Source organism: Branchiostoma lanceolatum, chromosome 4 (assembly GCF_035083965.1).
Source record: "Branchiostoma lanceolatum isolate klBraLanc5 chromosome 4, klBraLanc5.hap2, whole genome shotgun sequence".
Taxonomy (NCBI): domain Eukaryota; kingdom Metazoa; phylum Chordata; class Leptocardii; order Amphioxiformes; family Branchiostomatidae; genus Branchiostoma; species Branchiostoma lanceolatum.
Window position 1 is genome coordinate 19,804,649 of NC_089725.1, and position 19,899 is coordinate 19,824,547.

Here is a 19,899-nt window from a genome sequence, read left to right on the forward strand (position 1 = left end):
TATTATTTCATGAGGAGTTCCTAATTTTTCTCTACGCATTTTGCTGCAGTGTGACACATCAGCGCGCCAAAAACGATTTTCCCGCTCGCGTCGCTCCTGAAAAATTCTTTGGGAAAAGGGCAAAGAAGACCCAAAATTCGTACCTTCCGGTCATATTTTCTACAATGATAGGATCTACAGACTTGGAGGAAAGTGCCGACAGCCTTGGCAGCAGGAATGACGAAGGAGTGGGGCAGAAAACAGACAAGGTATGTGTGGGGTGGGGAGGGCCCTCTTGGTGATCGCGCAAAAAATTATACCGATTTTTTTGTACAGCCCAGAGCCAAAATATATCAAACTTTCAAGGCATGTGACGAGCATTTATTTGGGGGCAACGTTTGATTGTATACAGCTAGATATTTTTGAAATTATGGTGTAACGTTACAGTCGCAAATAATTTGTTTGGGAAACATATTTTTGGTCACTGACCGACTGATGACCTCTTTTCCCTGGCATAACGTTAACGTTATTTGCTGTTTTAAAACTATAGTTCCCAAACATTTCTCGATTACTGGAGGAAGTTACATTGAAAGATTATGTTTGAGAGTTGTATACGACATTAAAGGTAGAAAGCCAGCTTCCACATAATTTGTTGGTTGTAGTCTTCAAATTCATGAGGGACTGATGCCCGACCAGATGGTAACAAAGCTGTCCCCAGGGATGACAACAGATGTGCAGAAAAAGTGCAGAAAAAATGGGGTTTTGCTCATAATTTTTGGTGATACTTTGATGTGAGTCACAAATTCGGAATGTCAAATTTACCTGATTGTTGAGCTTAGCATATAACGTTACAAACTATGATTTAAGGTTGAAAAAAATATTTTGCTTTGCGCTCAGATAATGATTCCAGAATTCTTCTTCTTTGGGCCTGTCTCCCTCCAAAAAACAGTTGCTCCTTTTTATGAATGAGCAGTCAACTTTGAAGACTTCCTTAGATCTCTAATCAGAAATTAAGAAACTACTTTAGTCACTAACTCTTAAAATTGTCTAAATTGTACATACATGTCATAAATGTTATTTGAAAAATATTTAGGACAGTAGCCATAGAATAAGCCTGGGTGCCATCCTATTTCTACTGGGGTAGCGAGTGTAGGAGCCCCGGTAGAAATAGGATGGCACCCAGGCTATCATAGAATCACATTTGTGCTATCGTATACATTATTCCAGATACAGAAGGCAACACATTCCACACACATTTGTGCTATCGTATACATTATTCCAGATACAGAAGGCAACACATTCCACACACTATTTCTACTATTAAGCTCACACACCTTTATTATATGCAGATACCTCAAGATGTGAACATCAGAGATGACAGCGAGAACAGCCCAGTACGTCAGGACACAGAACCAGCCAGCAGAGAACCTGCTAATGGAGAAGACAACACTGTTAATAAAACACCCAGTACCAAGATGAGAAGGGTGAATGATAATTCTGGGTCTTAGGCCTTTAAGATTGTCAAATTGTCATTTCTAATGCATTTCTCAGAAATCAAAATACATGTAATAAAATTATTGTGGTAATCATCACCTTGTAGGTTACTGGTACTTGAACTGTGCTGGCTGTCTGCTTCAGATTTGTGGGAATACAGAAAAAAATTGTACTAATTATTAGGCAGCCTTAGATTGTAGTTTCTTCCATACAAAACCTATGTTAAATACATTACATGTATTTAGTATGTATTACCATTTTATAAATACAACTACATTGCTGTTTCATCTGTTCTTGATGCATAGCTTGTCCTGGACTCATCTTCTGATGAGGAAGACATGGTCATATCCAGAAAACAACAGCAGAACATGGATGACTCAGATGGAGAAGATGTCAACCCCTCCATCAGGAAGACACCAAAGAACCGCAGAAAGGCAGTCCTGGAAGATTCAGATGAGGAGGATTCCTCACCTCCAACAGGGGAGGGTTCTACAGTTCAGCAGTCAGCAGCAGGTGGGGCAAACTCGGACAGTTCTGATGGAGAAGACCTGGAGACCAAGAGAATTGTCAAGAAATCAATTAACAAAAAGAAAAGGGTAAGACTAAGAGTAGACATTCTAGGACAACACATATAAGTAGGTGTGCCAAAGAGCATGTGTAAGAAATTGTAAATGTATACTATAGTACATATGATTTTTAAGCATCTTTATTAGAAGGATAGGAACAAATTTATGTGACTTCTTAATTGGAATGGCCTTGCATCCAATTGATTAAGCAGCTCCTTTGTATAGATATCTGTTTTACATTATACACTGACTATGAATTGTACTTTTCTAGATTGTCATGGAAGACTCCTCTGATGAAGATGAGGGGCTTGGGAGTTTAGCAAGCAGCAAGATCAAGAAAGATGGCCAACCTAAATCTGGCAAGATGGTGAGTCAGTTGAGATTATACCACGGATGTCCTAATTACAATCATGACTTGTTAAGAAGGTCTGCTGTATGCTATTGGCGATTTCTTTACTCAAAGCTTCTGTTTTAACTGTGAAGGATACTATTAGTATTACTAGGAAATTGATGTTTTTTTTGTCAGGTAACTGATTGTGTAAGGGTCATGTAGGTCACCCTGTTTCATGTTACTCTGTAAGAGTCAACTGTGACGTATCTACATGTACATCTAGGCAATAGACACAAAGTTACTTGTGCTGATTAATGTTTTCCTATTTTCTTTATTTTGCCTGTTAGAACATCTTTGCTGACTCTTCCGATGATGAAGACGTGCTTGGAGAAAGATCACCAAAAGTCAAGGGACATGATAAGGATCAAAATAAGGACAAAGCAGATGTAAAGACATCCAAAGATGGGAAGAAGAAACGGGTAGGCGATATGGAGCATCACTGTTTACTCAGTATTCTATCTAACTATTGATAAACAGATGAGGACAACAGTCTTTTGGGTTGGATTGATAAAGTAATATGTAGCCCAACTGTTCAATAAAATATACGTCTACTGTCACAAACAATGAAACAGTTATTAAGTAGCATCCATGTACAAAATACATTGAGTGTTCTGTTCTGTAATGTTATGAATGGGCATATTTTCTTTACTAGCTTACCCTGCTTTCCAGTTCATTCTGACCCTACCTTGTCCATTGTCTCATTTCCAGCCTGTCCTGGATTCATCGTCAGATGAGGAGGTGGAGATGCACCTGAACAAGTTGAACTCTGACCTCTTTGACGACGAACAAAATGATAACAGTGACCAAAGTGAGGAAAGAGACATGGAGAGAGAAGAAGAGGAAGAGGACAGATCGAAGAAATCAGCAAAGAGCAAAGGAAGAAAGAAACAGGAAAAGGTACGGGTATCACTATCAGCATGTTTGTAGTTTGTGTAAATTTTGTTAACTATGATCAGTTTAGCCAAGAACTGTCCACTGCCACATATTGGTTAGTACTTTTTGTCATGAGGTGCCATTCCCCCCCAACTCGTGGTAAGATGTGTTCCATAAGTGATGTATTTTATATCTGTCATACCCTCTCCCTCCAGCCTCCGAGGCCCAAGAGGCTGAGTAAAACTGAACAACATCTGATGCACAGTGAAACACAGAGGATGACCAGAGGTGGGTACCGGAGCACTTACAATTTCAACTTATGTTGTAACACTAACAGGGTAGAAATATAGGCTTTTTATCTAGAATAAAAATGAGATAGTACGTCATACATTGTTCGTGTAGGTACTGTTGAAGAAAGTAGTGTTGTGTGTTGGGACAGTACGACTCTACGAGTAGGAATGATACATTCACCAAAGGTTGCAGTGATCTTTTGAAATGGCTCAACTTATCCACTGGTAGATTATGTAGTCATTCTGATTTAAGCACAGGCTAATTTCTTCACAGTTGTTTCTAGGAAACTATTGTGTTGCTACCCCATACTAACTTCCATTCTTCTTACAGAGTCGGGGCTGAACCTTCCTTACCTCAAGCCACCGCCTAAGACAATAGACGACTTCTTCAAGCCCAGACCTAAGGCAGGACCACTCAAAGCTGTTGGGGGTATTGCCAGGTGATTATTTTGCTTCTAAAAGTGTTTCAACAATGAAGTGTGTCATGATTTGCATTTTTGCAGAATGTAATCCGTAAAGGTGAATGTAGAAACTGCATCCTCCACAAGATGTTATTATAAACCATTGACAGGTCTTTGTAAGTGTCTTGTCGTGGAATGTTCTCAATCCGACAGCAGCTATATTATGATCAATTGAATGCCTGTTTTCTTGTGGCACAGACATAATGTGAACATGGTATCTCAGTGCTAACTGAATCTGTATTTTCAAGTATACCAAGTAATTTGACGTTTATGTGTTTTGAATATGCCTACTGTGTTGTTCTAGCCTCCTCAGAAGACCTGTTGACCAACAGCTGGCAGTCAGGAAAACAACATCACAGCCCACCAGACTAGCCGAGAAGCCACTCAGCAGGGCACAAGCTCCTTCACAAGCAAATCCAGCAGCCCCTCCACAACCCACTAAAGCAGATGTTTTCACACATGATGAGCTTGATGAACTACCTGACATTGTAGATAACAGTGCATATAAAGAGGAGAAGGATCTTCCGAATGTTTCAGCATTGCTTACTGAAACAGGGGATTCAGATCAAATGACTGTAAATACAAACCTCAGTACAAACATTATTTCAGAGAATGATATAGAAATGCAGGATAATGCTGAAACCACTCAGGGAACCTCCGAAGGTTTTACTCAGGACTCGGGTGTGGAGACAGATGCTGCTATGTCCACACAGACTGCTGCCCTGCTCCCCACCAATATGTCAGATGAAGTCAGTTCTGCCCAGCCTGTACTGTCACAGGCAACCTCAGATGAGCAGTCAGAACCTGCAGCAGAGGAACAGAAGGGAAAAGAAGACCTCAAACTGATGGTGCCGCCACCTTGCCTCAGTGGAGGTCCCGACTCCTTCATTGATCTGGAAGATTCTGGTGTGAGCAGCTCAGACAAGCCCAAGAAGAAAGGAAGTATGGTGGACCTGCTGGACAGGTTCCTTAAGCACTCCCAGCCCAGCAAGAAACGAGCCAAGAAGCACCAACAACACATCAGGTAGAAATGATACTCTCCCAAGATTTGGAAAGTGCTCAGATCTCTGCAAACATTTTCTTTTACCCAGAGTAGAATGATGTGAATGTATCTCCCTTGATAGTCTGTTAGATTTTATTTTATGATATAGCAGATTAGGTATGTGCACTGCTTTATGGATATACTGATACTGATTGTGTCTCTACAGTATCGTGAAGAAGGAGACGTCTGCTGAGGGGAAGGAGGAACTGAAGCAGGAGACCCTGACTGTTACTGTGGAGGAAGGGGAAGAGCCTGCTAAAGAAGTAGCACCTGGTCAGTGTTTGCTGATGGGGCACTTAGATCATATCCTACCTCATGATACTTTATTTATCATTTGCCCATGGTAATTCTTCATTAGTAAGTAAACTTATCTGATCTAAAGAATCAGCGACTTGATAGATTTGAGCCCCATATGATAGCTCAAATTTCTGTATCTGTATAGCTGGTATAACCTCCCTTTGGCATAACACACCAGCTTTGCAGGCATGTGGTGCGGCAGTAGCTAGAAAATTAGCTGAAATTAAATATTGAAATAAACTGAGTTTGAAGTCGTTTTGGTTGTGTACACTGTAGGTGCTCGGCTGATGAAACTGAAGGAGACTCTGCAGGCCAAGATGCGTGAGCGGCGGGCGCAGGAGAGGGAGAAACGGGAGCAGATGTACAAGCTGGATAACGAGGAGGGCTTTGGGGAGGAGGAGGAGGAAGAAGAGCTGACTGATGAAGAGGATACAGATGACGAAGAGCAAGATGGAGAGGAGAGAGATCAAGGACAGGTCAGACTGGCTGTACTCTCAGGATTTTTGTATGGTTACTTATTGTCAGGGTGCACATTTTCATACAATTGTACATGGATTATGATGGTTTCTTTAGAAATGTTCTGAGCTTTTTTAAGTGCCATAGTCAATGTGTGCTTGGTCAATGAGAGAACCAGCCCTTCTCTGTACTGGTATTCAAGTTCTGTACCATCTATATCTGCAGGGCATTCTGGATCTGGAGGCAGAGGAGGATGGAGAGGAGGAGGAAGAGGATGCTGACACTATCCTCACAGATGAGCTTCCAGCCACCACCAACCTCAAACCTGTCAAACTGTGCCCAGGTGACAGCGAGACAGACAGCTCCAATGTTGATTTCAAAACACCGGCAAAGTTTGCACGGCCTCCCCATCCTTTCTCTGCTGGGTCTGATAAAACCATGGACTTGTTCGACTCCACAACAAGCGAGAGCAACTTGACCACGCCTGGAAACAGTAACCACAGCATCAAGTCAAAGCAGGATGCAACTAAAGGGTTAGAAGTTACACCAACAGGTCAATCCAAGCCAGGGCAAGGGAAAGGCTTCTTCAGCTTTAGTGCCATAAAACAGAAGAAGGGTCTAATCCGACATGAGTCCCAGGGTTTCCCATTTGATGACAGTGATCAGTCCCAGGATGGTAGTGCAAAGGACTCTAAACGACAAGCAGACACCAGCAGTGTAGACCTCAACACAAGCATGGACCTGGGGACTTCTATCCCCTCACACCAGCCGGAGAAAAAAGTTGGGCTAAGCCGTGAGGACACAGCTCCAGATCTCTTTGCACCCTTCTCTAGGTTCAAGTCTGGAGAAGAGCCAGATTCAGGGCAAAGGGTTAGTTTTACTTACTGTTGTCTTATTTTTGTTTGTCTATAGCAAATGCCTGTTTTCTTTTCTTTAGATTAGTTGATTTTGGAATCAGTTTGTTTTGTTTATCATTTTTTGTGGGTACTTGATATTTGAAATAAAGGAGCAATACCCTTTCCAGAGCTCGATCAAGCTGTCTGAGTTGACCCTGCCCATTGAGGACTCCCAGGTTTGTTGATGCGTTTCTTTCACCTCTTCAGGACTGGCAACTGGCACTGCACAGAAGAAGCTTGTAATGCATGCAGATCAGCTTTATTAATGTGATTCAGTTTGCGATGAGGCCAAACAGGGTTTAGAAGAAACAAGAAGAGAGGACAAAATCAGGCATCTGAACATCACAAGGCTAATATCTTTGGATGATATTCTTGATGAACTCTAACCTGTTTTGATCTAACCTGTGGCCTGTAGAAGACTTAGCCTGATGTCTTAAGCCACTTGCCCAGTGATAAGAATGCTATCTGTGTTGTCCAGGACCTGTACCGCTCCTCCCAGTCCCCTCCACCAGGACAGAGGCTCCTGAGCACACAGAGTTTTAACTTCTCTTTGGAGAGTGACTCTCAGCAGAGCCAGCTGCTGGACTCAGATGGGTGAGGGCTTGAATTAATCATGACTCTTATTGATCTTGTGGAGATCATAAGCTATGATCTCTAGGGTCTAAACTCATGCCAAGTTATTTGTACTTACAGCCATGAATAATTTCATCAGGTTGGTAAATCGCTGGATAACAAAGTTCCTTTATACCTAGCCAAGTATTTATAGCTTTAAAATGTTTGCTAGGTTATCCATGCATGATTGTATAGTTATATATTTATAGATAAGAGATATGAAAGTCATTAATCCACCAGTGAAATATGTCAGTGCACTGATTGAACTTAACAAAAGGTGCATAGCTGTCACTTGTCATTTCTTTGTGTCCTACCATTTGCTGAAGTACAGATAACATAAGAAATGTATATCTGTAGGTTTCTGAAGGCAGCCGATGAGAAAAGACCCCCTAAGCGGCAGTTGCTGCTGGCTGATGACAATGCCATGGACACCAACATGGATGAGTTATTGGACCTGTGCTCAGGGAAGTTTACTGGAGGTAAGTCTCCGTCTTCCCAGTATTGCTGACTTAAATCAAGACAGGGATATGTTGAATGCGTTGGGCATGTGTTTTTTTCCTATGTAGCCTGGAATGTCTGATGAAAATAGAAGTTGACCTAAAGAAACATTTGTCATCATTTCGACTTTTCAAGAAAGCAAACATTTTGCTAGCTGGAGTGTTTGCCACACATAGAAGACCCCATGAAGCCTGATATTCCATTGTCATGTCCTTAGATATAGGCCCGAACTCTTAATATTGTTCTGAAAATTTTTTGAATAAGTATTAACCTTTGTTTCAGGGACACAGAGTTCTGGAGGCTCTCAAAGGGAGAGAAAGGAGCCAGATGTCAGTCGGGGGTTTGCCTCTGACGGCTTCAAGGCCAGGCTGCCCAGAACAAACAGCCAGGATGACATGGATGAACTGCTGGGACTCTGCTCAGGGACGTTCACTGGCAGGTTGGTGCCTCAAACACAAGATTTTTAATTCATTCCCCAACTATAAGTCACAGAGTGATTCCCTAACCTTAGTCACTGTAATACAACCATATTTGAATATCTTAAATGCAACTTTTGAATCTGTAGGTATGTTTAGTGTAAATAATGAGTAAGATTAACTGACATTTTTATTTTGTACCTCAGTACCCAGCAGCCGGCTCAGGCCACCCAGGGTAGGAAGAGACCGCGTGAGGAGTCCCAGGATGGCAGCAGTATGTCGCTAAGGATGGTGTCGGATGAGGAGCTGGAGGAAGAGGAGGAGAAAAGGGAGAGGAAGTACTTCAGTGATGAGGAAGAGGAGGACAAAGAGGAGGCAGAGGTAAGAACTTTCTGACAGCTGTTTCCATGTAAATACCTCTCATTAAGAGTTTAGTTTTTATCCTAAAATTTTGTTATTTGTACTTCTCTTTGAAATATTAAGCTTTATGTTATACTTTTTTTCACATTTATCACATTAATTTGTATGATGCGTCTGTAGGATGTGGCAGATGGAGACGATGCAGATGGAGAGGAGGAGGAAGATGAGGAAGAGAAAGATGGCAATTTGGATGATGAGTCCAATGAAGAGCTAGATTTCCACAGACATTTTAAAGGTTTCATGTACAAGAAAAAGAGGTGAGTAAACTTTAGTATTCACATGTTTTTAATCTAATACTGTTTTCTTGTACAGGAGTGTTAACTGTGGTAACCAGCTAGAGCTCAAAGAAAATATTCATATACCTATCTCTCTTATTTAGCCTTGTCCCTATATCAGAACATCCATCCATTTTGGTCTACTTTGAATCCACCAACAGATCTACTAGGAATAGTGCAGTATCTATGGGCAAATCATGGTTTTCTATTTGCTTTCAATGTACACCCATGCCTGTTCGTAGGTTAATGTTCAAGTCAATCTTTTGTCCCCAGGAAAATCCGTGCGGCTTTTGTTGAGCAGGAGGCGGAACTGTCCGGGAGCGAGGCTGGGAGTGGGGACGAGGCGGAGGGGTCGGATCTGGACGAGTACGAGCACGACACAGATCCTGAGGACCTGCCTTCAGACGAGGAAGAACTGCAGAAACAGGTCCACAGGCTGCACATGTGAGTGGACAGATTTTGGGTTAAGAGTAGAGCTGATATAATGCTGATTGAGCTTGACTGTAAGATAAGCCCAGAGTAGCTAATAATGGACTGATGTTATTGCCACCTCAAGGATGTAAGTATGTGGGCTCTTTGTCTGCAAGCTGCCCAGAAATTCATAGTAGGCCCTTACATGAACCTGACCTGTTGAAATACCACAAATTGCAGGAAATCCATGCTGGACGAAGACAAGCGAAAGCTGCGGCTGTACCAGGAGGCGTACCTGGAGGATGGAGACCTGCACAGTGACTCCCGCAGGAAGAGGAGGTTCAGGTGGACCAATACCGGTGAGGATGATTGTCCACTGACAAAAACGACTGCATGCATATTGGGAGTGGTGTATACTTTAGAATAGATTTAAATTATGGAGTTGGTTCTCCTTTGGAAAGCTGTTAACTTTGTTTGAAACAGAAGCTAGGACAAGCTTTATCTGATGGGACAGTACAATACCTCAACCTGACTCATGCAAATATTTGTGACCTTAGATGAGAACTCTCAGACCGACCTGTTCACCCTGAACTCTGACGGCGAGCAGGAGGGAGGAGAGGAGGGGGAGGACGACTCCCAGTGGAGGATGGCCAGGTACCAGAGGGAGAAGTGGCTCAGGGAGAAACAGGAGGTGAGGACTGGACCATTACTTAGTTTGGGAGGGTCGTGCAAATTACCTAGCCTGTCTTCTTTTTGACAACATACTGTAAATGCAGAAATGTTCGCGGGATCTTATTTCGGGTAGGGAGAAAATGGAGTGTTCGCGATGGTGTTGAGTTCGCGTTCGAAACAATAGTAGCTTTCCGCAGTGTTTTTAAGTTCACCACAAAAACCAAGAACATTTCTGCATTTACAGTACCCTTAGATGTTTAGGTCGTTGTCCCTCCTCACCAAGAATGTGCCCACCAAGTTTCCCTCCTCTCTAGATGATAACCTTCATGACTTCCTGGTCACTAAATATTGATCTTTATATCTCAGAGCCAGCATGACAGTGATGATGACCACCTGGATGAGAACAGCCAGTTTGTCAAGACAGCCAAGAAGGCTCTCAGCAAGATGAAGAAACCAGCGTTACCCTCAAGTAAGTCTTTTCCTCTGTCAATATCCAGTAATGTTCAACCCTTTTTTTTCTGTCTGTGTAGCTCTCTACATGGAGCGGTATCTATCCAGGTTGTTAATGCATAGTTCATTTCTCTGTCCCTCAGGCCCTTCTAAGGAAAACGAGGCTAAAAAGACAAACACAGCTGCTGTCTCTCCTGGAAAACCACCCATCCTGGCCAAGCCCATGAGAGTAAGTTATTTTCATTAACTACCTTCTTTATTGCAAAAGTTTGATAAGATTATTGTCTTGCTTTAGAAAACAAGAAGCATTTCTTTAGCTTGTTATATAGTATTTTTGCTCATGAAAATGACAGCATGTTGTTCCTTTTCCAGCTGGCAAGTATTGAACCCTTCTGCGGCATTGTATAAGATTTATTTTGAACACTGTTCTGAAATTAATAGAGGAAAGACGTACATCTTATACACATGCAGAACAGGTGTAGATCCAACACTCATTTTTGTGTGTGCTCCCTGTTTTCAGTATCGCTATGGCTCCTTCCTAAAGAAGGATAAGGCCAGCCTGGAGCGGCTTGCCTCTGTCAAAGTGGTGGACCCCAACGGTCCTCGTCACTCCAAGAACTTCATCTTCAAGAGAGTCTCTCCGGACAAGCCCAAGCCAGCAACAAAACGACCACAGGTAAGGAATTGCTGGTAAACAGTGTCATCCCAAGTTCCCTGTGGTGACCTATGTGTTGGTTTGGAGAACCATCCAAGTCAATGCTCACGTCTCATATAAGACAAGCATCCTGCTGATTTAAAAGCCATTTGTGACCAGGATAATTGGATTTATCTCTGGACTGCCACCCCTCTCAAGTTAACTTGCTGTCTACAGGCAAAGAATGGGCAGGAAGAGCATGGGGTGATAAAACATGCATAAAAGAAACATATGATAATAGATGGTGACAAAAATTACTGCTGATGATGATAATGATGAAAGGGCACACAAAAAAGAGCAGAAATAGAGCAGAGAATATACCGGTACTCCGTTTTGCAGCATTTTCACACCAACCCTTGCCCATAAACAACTATCACCTTGTTGCCTCCAGGTCAGCAGGTCCATAAGCCAGGTCGTGACCCCCAGTGCCAAGCGACCCAGGCTGGATCGCAGCCAGAGTGAGGACAGCAACAGCATCTTCACCATGCTGTACTGAACAGCACCCCACCACGGATAGCAACCCATCAGGCAAGGCTGGACAGCACTCCACTGTGCTGTACAACAGTTACACCCTCCTGTACCAAACTGTGTCTCCGCTGGAGAACTATCTGTACATGGAGACACTTCTCGTTTGTGGCTTTAGTTAGTTGTAAATGAGGAGTCCTTCTAAGATGAATTTAGAAGACATTATTTGACAATGTTATTGATTGTTAAAGAGAGACAACATTGTAGGATGGTCAGTTTTGTGAGATGTAAAAAAAAATCTGTTTAGTCCATAACTTGTACAGGTAGCAGAATTGCTGGTGATAATTTGGAACTGTATCTTTTTAATAGAATCAATAAAACTTCCAACATAGTTTTCTTTTGACAGCATAGTTATCTACAGCAATATGTATTTAAGATTATGATATTGGCGCTATAAATGTCTAATGTACAGGGTCTGCTTGCCTCATGTACTGTTTTGGGTAACCATAAATTTAGGTTGTTTCCACGGGTGATTTTGATTTTAACTTTAAGTAAGTTATGAAGCATAATTTGGACAAATATGGCAAATCCGACAACCATGATTTTCCCCCAACATACTCACTGTACATCCTACAAATGTATTGATATGAAAAGTCCTGGTAACTAGGTGTAATAAGCTTTGATTCAGCTGCCAAATATGTATACAACATTGCCAAATGTCAATAACTTATAGTCATGATGAAAAGAGAATTGTGTGTTCTGTTATTGTCATACAATCAGGAACATTTAAAGTCAACATTAACATGTAACTATTGTATGGTTTTAGGTGGACACCAGAGTGTTCTAGAAAAAAGAATACATGAATAATAACAGGAAACAAGGGGAAATTTAAAGCTTTGTATTATGTTGCACATTTCACAAATCTATATAAGTACAATGATTCCCAATAAAGACAAACTGCATTACAACCTATCTCTACCTTGGTGATAAATTATTTGCATAGTTCTCATGAGTAAAAGACCTACAAGTAGACACTGTACACACTTCACGACACTAGTAGTACCAGTTAAAAGGAACACGGTGACTGGACTCTCTGCCTCAGTTAAGGATTATTTTAGGTAACCCTGAAAGACATTGTGGTAACTTTTCTTACAGTTGCTGAAGTTCAGTTTGCTACATCTTTCACTAGTTTCAGCATCCAGAAATATAGACCCGTAACACATTGACATCTTACACATTGGTAATGTTCATCACTACTTACTGGCCACATCACTATGCTTGTGAGCAGAAGCAGCAATGTCCATCATGTCGATAAAACATTAAAGTAAGCCATTTAAAAATGTTTTATGCACCTAAGTAAAATGACCGAATGAAAGCACCCTTTTCCACATGTAAAACACTTGTACTTTTTAAGTTAAATGCTGCTGTCGTCATGTTGCTCTGTGGATGATATCTGAGGTGATGAGAGTGAGGCTTAGGACACACAGGCACGTTCCACCACCAGCTATCACAGCCGCCTGGAGGGGGGGGGGGTGCAAGTGTTGGTTAATCAAATGAAGTCAAATCAAATACTGGACAATAACTGGTTAAAGGCTGAATTACACACACAAAAAAAACATCAAACAGAAAAGGTATTAATTACCTATCTAATGGACATTCATTTGTGACTCATTGTATTTCTGCATTTACCTTGAACACTGGAATAAGTAGTCTGTAAGTGACGATACCATAGAGAATAGACACATTTTATGCATTCTATGTCAAAACAAGGCTCAAAAGCCACTTTAAAGCCTTTGGGCTAACTTATTATTTTCCTATTGCAGGTTTAAAGCATACAGACATCTGTAAGGTTTAAGAGTGAGGCACCTTCTTCATAAAGAATCATGTCTGATCTTAACCACTATATTTGCATAGCCAACAAACTGAATGTACCAATATTTTGTGCAGAGCAAACCGGCGTTCACTGCTGACTTTGAGGTAGAACAGGCCAGGCAGGATAAACACCAGGAAGGTGGAGGAGGTCGCTCCTGCAAGGGATAGCAATATGGTGGTCAGGTATTGGATTGGCTCATCAGAGGGTACATTGACTTCATCCAGCCTGACATTAAGATCAACATTAGGGCTGTCTCCAGCTTTTAATTTTTCTGTCCCACTCATTGTTTGGGAGCCCATGTTGTTAATTTTTAATCTGTCATTTTATATTGTTTGGACGGATGGGGTGAATTTTTTCCGTCCCAACAAGCAAATTTCTGTCCTGCAACAGAGGGGTGGGTCCTGGAGACAGCCTGATCAACATTTTATAATGTAAAAAAAATTATATCATAAATCCAGCAAGTTACGATGACCAATTGACCAAATCATTAGTCTCAGATTTGTTTCCTCCATCCTGATTGACTGCCAGTTGACTGCTGAGCTTTGCACAATTAGTTGAGTATCAATAGAATGTCACTGTCAGGTGTGTTAAAAGGATGTTACTGGTATAATGAAGGAGATGCACTACTGGCCATTTTAGCCACATTCTGAGTGTTTGACAACAAGCCCACACATCACCCACCTGCCAGTCCGAAGACGTCCTTGATGTCTGGTACAAAGATGGCCAGACAGTTGACCAGTACCATGAGGCACAGCGTGATGCTCAGGTGCACCAGCCAGGAGAACGGGCGGCCAGGGAACAGCATTAGGGTGATCGCTTTCCTGGCCTGGGGTAGGGAGGAACAATGTAAGACTTAGGGAGTCATTATGTACATATCACTTATAATATGTGGTAATCAAAAACGGTTTGGAAACAACTTGGGATTTACTGTAAATGAATTCAAGTTTTTGATGGTTCAACATTCATGGTTTTTGCAGTAACCTCTTCACCATGAACTTAAAATCACTGCAAAAATGCTCATTCTGTCTTCTGCCTGCCTACCACCTACCGGTAGTTCATCGCAAACTAAAAACCACAGTAAACACTGCATTTTCTCCCTACCATGAAATCAAATCGCCACAAACTCAAGTGCATCTACAGTATCTCAGTGGCCAGAAAAATACTAACCTATTGTAATTTGAGTATAGGGTATAGTTGGTGGGAAAAAGAAGAAAGATGGTTATTTGTATGTATGCCACAGGAATGAGACTTACAGGGAAGTGCACCACAGGCACAGTGAGGATGACAGCCACCAGCACAGCGAGCCGGCACACCAGGATCACAGCATCATGGGGGTTGTAGGAGTTATAACTCTCCAGCAGCTCAGAGTGGACATTACCTGTGGGACACAAGCAAGAAAACAACAATTACTAATTACTATGCACGTAGATTGTAAAAGCATTAACAAAAATTTCTTGAAATATTGAGTTAATTATGGGCTAGCAACCCTCCCTGTAGAAATATACCTTGCTACAGAAACAGCAAGGAAACTTGTTGCCCTATGTGCCAGTAGGCACTACAAGGGTCTGAACGAACAAACAAACAAATTGAGCTAAGTGGCACACTAGTAATACTAAATGCGTCAAACAATACAAAGAGATCATGTGACACTTACCATAGAATGTGAGGTAACCAAACAGTGCAGACAGCATGTACAGGATAAATGAGATACCGATGGAAGCGTTGGCCACGTTCTGCATCCTTCTCACACTACCCCTGGGCAACAAACAAACACAGTCAACTGTTAGACACCCTCTCTTAAAAACTTTCTTTATTAAAAGGAGCAAAGCCTCAAAATCATACTTGTTAGCAAATAGCACTTAATCTAGATTCTACTGCGATTGTGACGATACAATACACAGGCAGCTATTGCTGGTGTCATGACCCACCAACACATGATACATAAAAGAACATGTAGCAAGACATACTGTAAATGCATTTAAGTTTGCATGGTTTTTATTTCGCGGTAGGGAGAAAATGGAACGTTCACGATGGTTTTAAATTCGTGTTTGAAACAATAGTAGCGCTACATTCATAGGTGGGCAAAAAGTTTCGCGGTGGTTTTAAGTTCGCGCTGAAAGTTGACCGCGAAAACCGCGAACATAAAACCACCGCGAACATTTCTGCATTTACAGTATTGTATAGATCTTGGCCCTAAAAATCACAAACAAAGCAACAAATATGATCTAAAAAGCAGCCTAATTAAATACAACCTAACTACTAGTATCTGTCCATTTCAATAGTCTGGTATAGTTACTAGTGGTTCCATTTCATACAGTTTCTAACCACCAGAATGTTATTGTGTCTGGGCCACGTCTCTGTCTCCAGCACTTAATGATTGATGTTGTATTATATTCTCACCTCTTGAGTTCCACATACACAGGAAGGACTGCTGTGTGGCACACAAAGGAGAAGGCCATGGTGGGGAGGGCATAGGCAGTCTGCAAGGGGAATACAAGATGAGTTCAAAACAAAAATATGAGGTATTAAAAGTGTTTGAAGTTAAAAGAGTCAAAAACATACACATTTCACCATTGTTACAATGTTAGAAAGCCCTGCAAATATGCTAGCCACTGAAGTTTGGCCCTATGAAATCAAAGCATGTAAGAGTCTACAGTCTCACCCTTTCTGTCAGGATGACCATTTTTGCTGTGCAGTCCTGCACACATGAGCTGTTCTGCAGCGCCACCATGTGATCAGTATTGGTACTGTTCATCAGGGGAAACCACGAAGCATTGCTGGGAATCGTCACATTGGACCAGTCCTGTGGAGGCACTGGGCAGGGGTAGCTAAATTTTTTTGCAACAACCTGAGGAGTAAAAAGAATGGCCATTACAACCAACATGTACACATATTCTCTCTTTTCCCCACAAGTCTGGAAACAGTCAATTTCAGAGTTGATGAAATGTTATCAATTTTTTACACTCCTAACAAGTTACAAGAATGGGCAAATTTTTACATTTATGTCCTGTGCTGAAGAATATTTCTTGTATGCCTGTCTTCCAACCACTCATATTTTCCTATACTGAAGTAAACAGTACCAAAAACCATTGCAACAGTTTTAACATTGAAAAGACCTTACCACTGAAGTGAAGAACACCATACAGGCTATAGACAGTCCACTGGTGTAGCCAAGGAATTCTGGAAAGAAAGACATGTTGTTAGAGTTATTTGACTACATTCTACAGAGTAAAACTCACAAAATGTTCACATGCAGACTTTGGTTTGATTTGATGCGATGTCCCAATAAAGTTTGACAGGAAATACAATGCATCTCTTCTGCACAACCTGTCATGTTAACTGATGCTTACCTATTCTCCTGAGGGCAGCTAGCGGTGCTATAACCAACCCAGCCACCAGTAACAGTAGGTAATCTCCATTAAGGTACCAGGCTCTGATGACACCAATAAGAAGTAAACATATCAGTTTCAGAACAAGCAGATTCAACACGACAAAATAATCCCACCATGTGCATCTGGACTTAATTCTAGCTAATTTTACCAAAAACAACCCTCACCTAACTGGTTAATAATTCATCACTATGGATTGGTGTTTGAGTGATTAGCGACTGATCATCAAGTCTGGGAGCATTCAGTTATACTGATTAACATATTGCTATATTACTAATCATGTATACAGCCCTATGCAGAAATTCCATAGCTTAAAGCTCAGAATGACAGAGTGATTTTAAAGCCTGAAGTTAAACCTAAAAAAGGTAGAGGCCCACTCACTGTGCATCAGGTGGGAGGTGCATGAAGGTCCTGATGACAGAGGGGAACTCTGTCTTCACTATAAACAAGTAACTGGACATGGCTGGGGAAGGGTGAGAAAGAAGACATTCTTAGTCATAAAAACCATTAAAGCTTAGTTAGTATACATTGAAGTACATGACAAAAGATACACCAATATTGAACATGTGTGAATGATTCATGAAATATGTATGAATTTAAAATTGATTATGCAAGACAAACAATACACCTGCCCTACATAGCATTGATGTCCTACTTATTGAACAATGGATTAACTACAAACAACTGGGAACAATGGCCTGAGCTCCAGGTGAGAAAAAAGGCTAAAATCCAAGCTTGATTGTTGAGCTGTGACAAAATGCTAAGCTTAACATATTGTGACAGGCACTTAATTACAGCTCAGGGCTTAGTTGGTACATGTTTATAAAGCAAACACCAACCACAGCTAGTCCTGGGCACAGGAAAATAAGAGGGTAGGCTCAATTGTGTCATGGGTTATGGACTTAAGGTACCATATGGACAAACATTGTTAAATGTAGTTCTGGGACCAGACACTACATGGTCAGGTTGACCAAAGGGTAAAATAAAGACTCCTACCTCCTATATTTTGAAGTAGAATTGCCCCTGCAGCCAAAAACTGTGGAATAAAGGATTGATGTATTAATGTTACAGGGGCACAGATTGTTTATTCAAAGATAACAACCAGAATAAATAGGATGGGAAACAGTGCCTCATGCAAGTATGATATTAAAGAGTAAAGACATAGGCAGATAATTGGTGACTACCTTTCCTGGTTTTCTCAACGCAGCATAGCCTACATCCTCATATGACTTCACCCCTGCAAGCAAGGATAGCAAGATAATTGATAAGAGAGATGTACTGAAATAAACACTGGCAATGTTGTCAATCAGTTGCATTTACTAAAAACATTGACCTAATATTTTTCTCTAGTGCAACTCACCTGAAATCTCACACATCCTGAGCAGGAGATGGATGGAATAGCTGGCTATGATGGCAACCATCATCATCAGGATTCTGCACAGGCACAATATGAACAGAGTTTGATCTGCTGTTTAAAACACCTGCAATACCATGCAGATAAACTGGAAAGCAGCTCTGAGAATATAGTGGGGATGAACGAATCCTTGTTCCTGTGGTATGTTACATATGTAACATATGTTAGATAGTTATGTATGGGTGGGGACACCATACAGCTTCAGAAAATCGTCATCACCAATAACGGTATGAGTTTGGCAGAACATCAGGTATCATCTTTTAAATAGATCTGTAACTTGATACAAAATAAATCAGCAAGCAACTTGAAAAGGTGTCTAAACTAAAATGCTAATGTTACAGAATGACTGAAGCAGTTCTCAAGCTGCTTGCAGCTTAGCCATGGGACAGCAACTATGCTTGTTTCCATTGTAACAAATGTTTGATCTAACTTCAGCCAGCACAGATTACTTTGTCGATGACAGGCACCAAAGACTCACGAGAATAGAACCACTCCACTCTCCGACATGGCATATGCCAGTCCCAGGATCCCGCTGCCTAAGATGGCATTCATGAGGTTGAAGACAGACATGCCGAACGAGGCCTTGCCCTGCGCCTCATGACTGTCGCCCTGCCGCAGACCACCGATACTGGTCTGGATACTGCTCTCCTGTCAACAGATACAAGATGTCATTAGTGACAAAATATCAAAGCACTGCAAGCCAGCTTTGATTCCTGTTTGGGGTCCTATTTAAAGTTTGAATTAGGATTTACGTTAAAAAATTGTCCTCACATAATTTGTGCCTAAAGTAAACATTAGAAATGAGTAGAAAAGTAACATGAAGCACATCAAAAATATTATAATGTTTATGCATCATTGCATGCACCTCTTCTTCGCTGCCATCTTTATGGTTACTGAAGAGAAGTGGGTCTGTTTCCTCAGCAGATGCTGACATTGTCTCTGACTGATATTTTGATAGTATACCAAAAGAGTACTAGTACCACTTTCTATATCATACTGTACATGCATGTGATGGTCAGCATGATCGTGTAGTCCTATAGCAGCGTCACCTAGCGGCTATATTGGAATGTCAGGGCAAAGACCGCACAGCACTTGACCAAATAGCGCACACAAACAAACCACTGTGGGTTTGTCTGGATGACTTGTGGCTGAAAGCTCAGGAAAAGGACAATCATGTGTGCCATTCAAGCCTTCATCCTTTGGAGTATTTCGAGCAACATTCCTGAGCTTTGGTACCAAACTAACCGGTCAGGTCACTGGATGGGACGGGCATCATGTGACACAGACACACATGCACATCAAGCACATTTACAACGGAGCGGTAAACAAGTAAACATTGCACTACGTTAATGATTAACTAGATCCATGTCTCCCTGTGGTTACTACGTACCCTACGGAAAGCTCCTAGCAGGGGTTCGCGCTCCGTCGAGGCCGTAACGCCGTAGAAATAGTCGGAATTGATGGACGTCGCCGCATCTTCCACCGGCACTGTTGCCATCTTGCGGTGTGTGGTGAAGTTTGCGACAGGCCGACGGATTACGGCAAAACTCCCATCATGCAGTCTC

The 19,899-nt window shown here is 41.6% G+C and overlaps 2 protein-coding genes across 4 annotated transcripts; one reads left to right on the forward strand and one right to left on the reverse strand.

Annotated features, from left to right (window-relative positions):
- Positions 1 to 33: 33 nt before the first annotated feature.
- LOC136433188 (claspin-like) lies at positions 34 to 12,630 on the forward strand. 2 transcript variants are annotated; one of them, XM_066425111.1, is made up of 25 exons: positions 34 to 248; positions 1,329 to 1,463; positions 1,779 to 2,069; positions 2,311 to 2,406; positions 2,718 to 2,849; positions 3,139 to 3,327; positions 3,519 to 3,591; positions 3,925 to 4,033; positions 4,359 to 5,078; positions 5,263 to 5,369; positions 5,670 to 5,869; positions 6,075 to 6,719; positions 6,874 to 6,921; positions 7,224 to 7,339; positions 7,715 to 7,836; positions 8,138 to 8,294; positions 8,478 to 8,652; positions 8,812 to 8,948; positions 9,240 to 9,410; positions 9,618 to 9,736; positions 9,935 to 10,068; positions 10,416 to 10,518; positions 10,643 to 10,728; positions 11,020 to 11,175; positions 11,585 to 12,630. In XM_066425111.1, the coding sequence occupies exons 1-25, from the start codon at positions 165 to 167 to the stop codon at positions 11,687 to 11,689; spliced, it is 4,410 nt and encodes a 1,469-aa protein (XP_066281208.1). In that variant the 5' UTR covers positions 34 to 164; the 3' UTR covers positions 11,690 to 12,630. The 2 variants fall into 2 exon arrangements, with proteins under 2 accessions (XP_066281208.1, XP_066281209.1); XM_066425112.1 differs by lacking the exon at positions 6,874 to 6,921.
- LOC136433190 (probable sodium-coupled neutral amino acid transporter 6) lies at positions 12,542 to 19,832 on the reverse strand. 2 transcript variants are annotated; one of them, XM_066425115.1, is made up of 15 exons: positions 19,725 to 19,832; positions 18,813 to 18,982; positions 18,281 to 18,354; positions 18,105 to 18,157; positions 17,917 to 17,956; positions 17,302 to 17,383; positions 16,882 to 16,964; positions 16,653 to 16,711; positions 16,194 to 16,379; positions 15,932 to 16,011; positions 15,186 to 15,286; positions 14,785 to 14,909; positions 14,213 to 14,357; positions 13,591 to 13,685; positions 12,542 to 13,175 (listed from the first exon to the last, which is right to left on the reverse strand). In XM_066425115.1, the coding sequence occupies exons 1-15, from the start codon at positions 19,830 to 19,832 to the stop codon at positions 13,089 to 13,091; spliced, it is 1,488 nt and encodes a 495-aa protein (XP_066281212.1). In that variant the 3' UTR covers positions 12,542 to 13,088. The 2 variants fall into 2 exon arrangements, with proteins under 2 accessions (XP_066281212.1, XP_066281213.1); XM_066425116.1 differs by lacking the exon at positions 19,725 to 19,832 and adding an exon at positions 19,200 to 19,638.
- Positions 19,833 to 19,899: the final 67 nt, after the last annotated feature.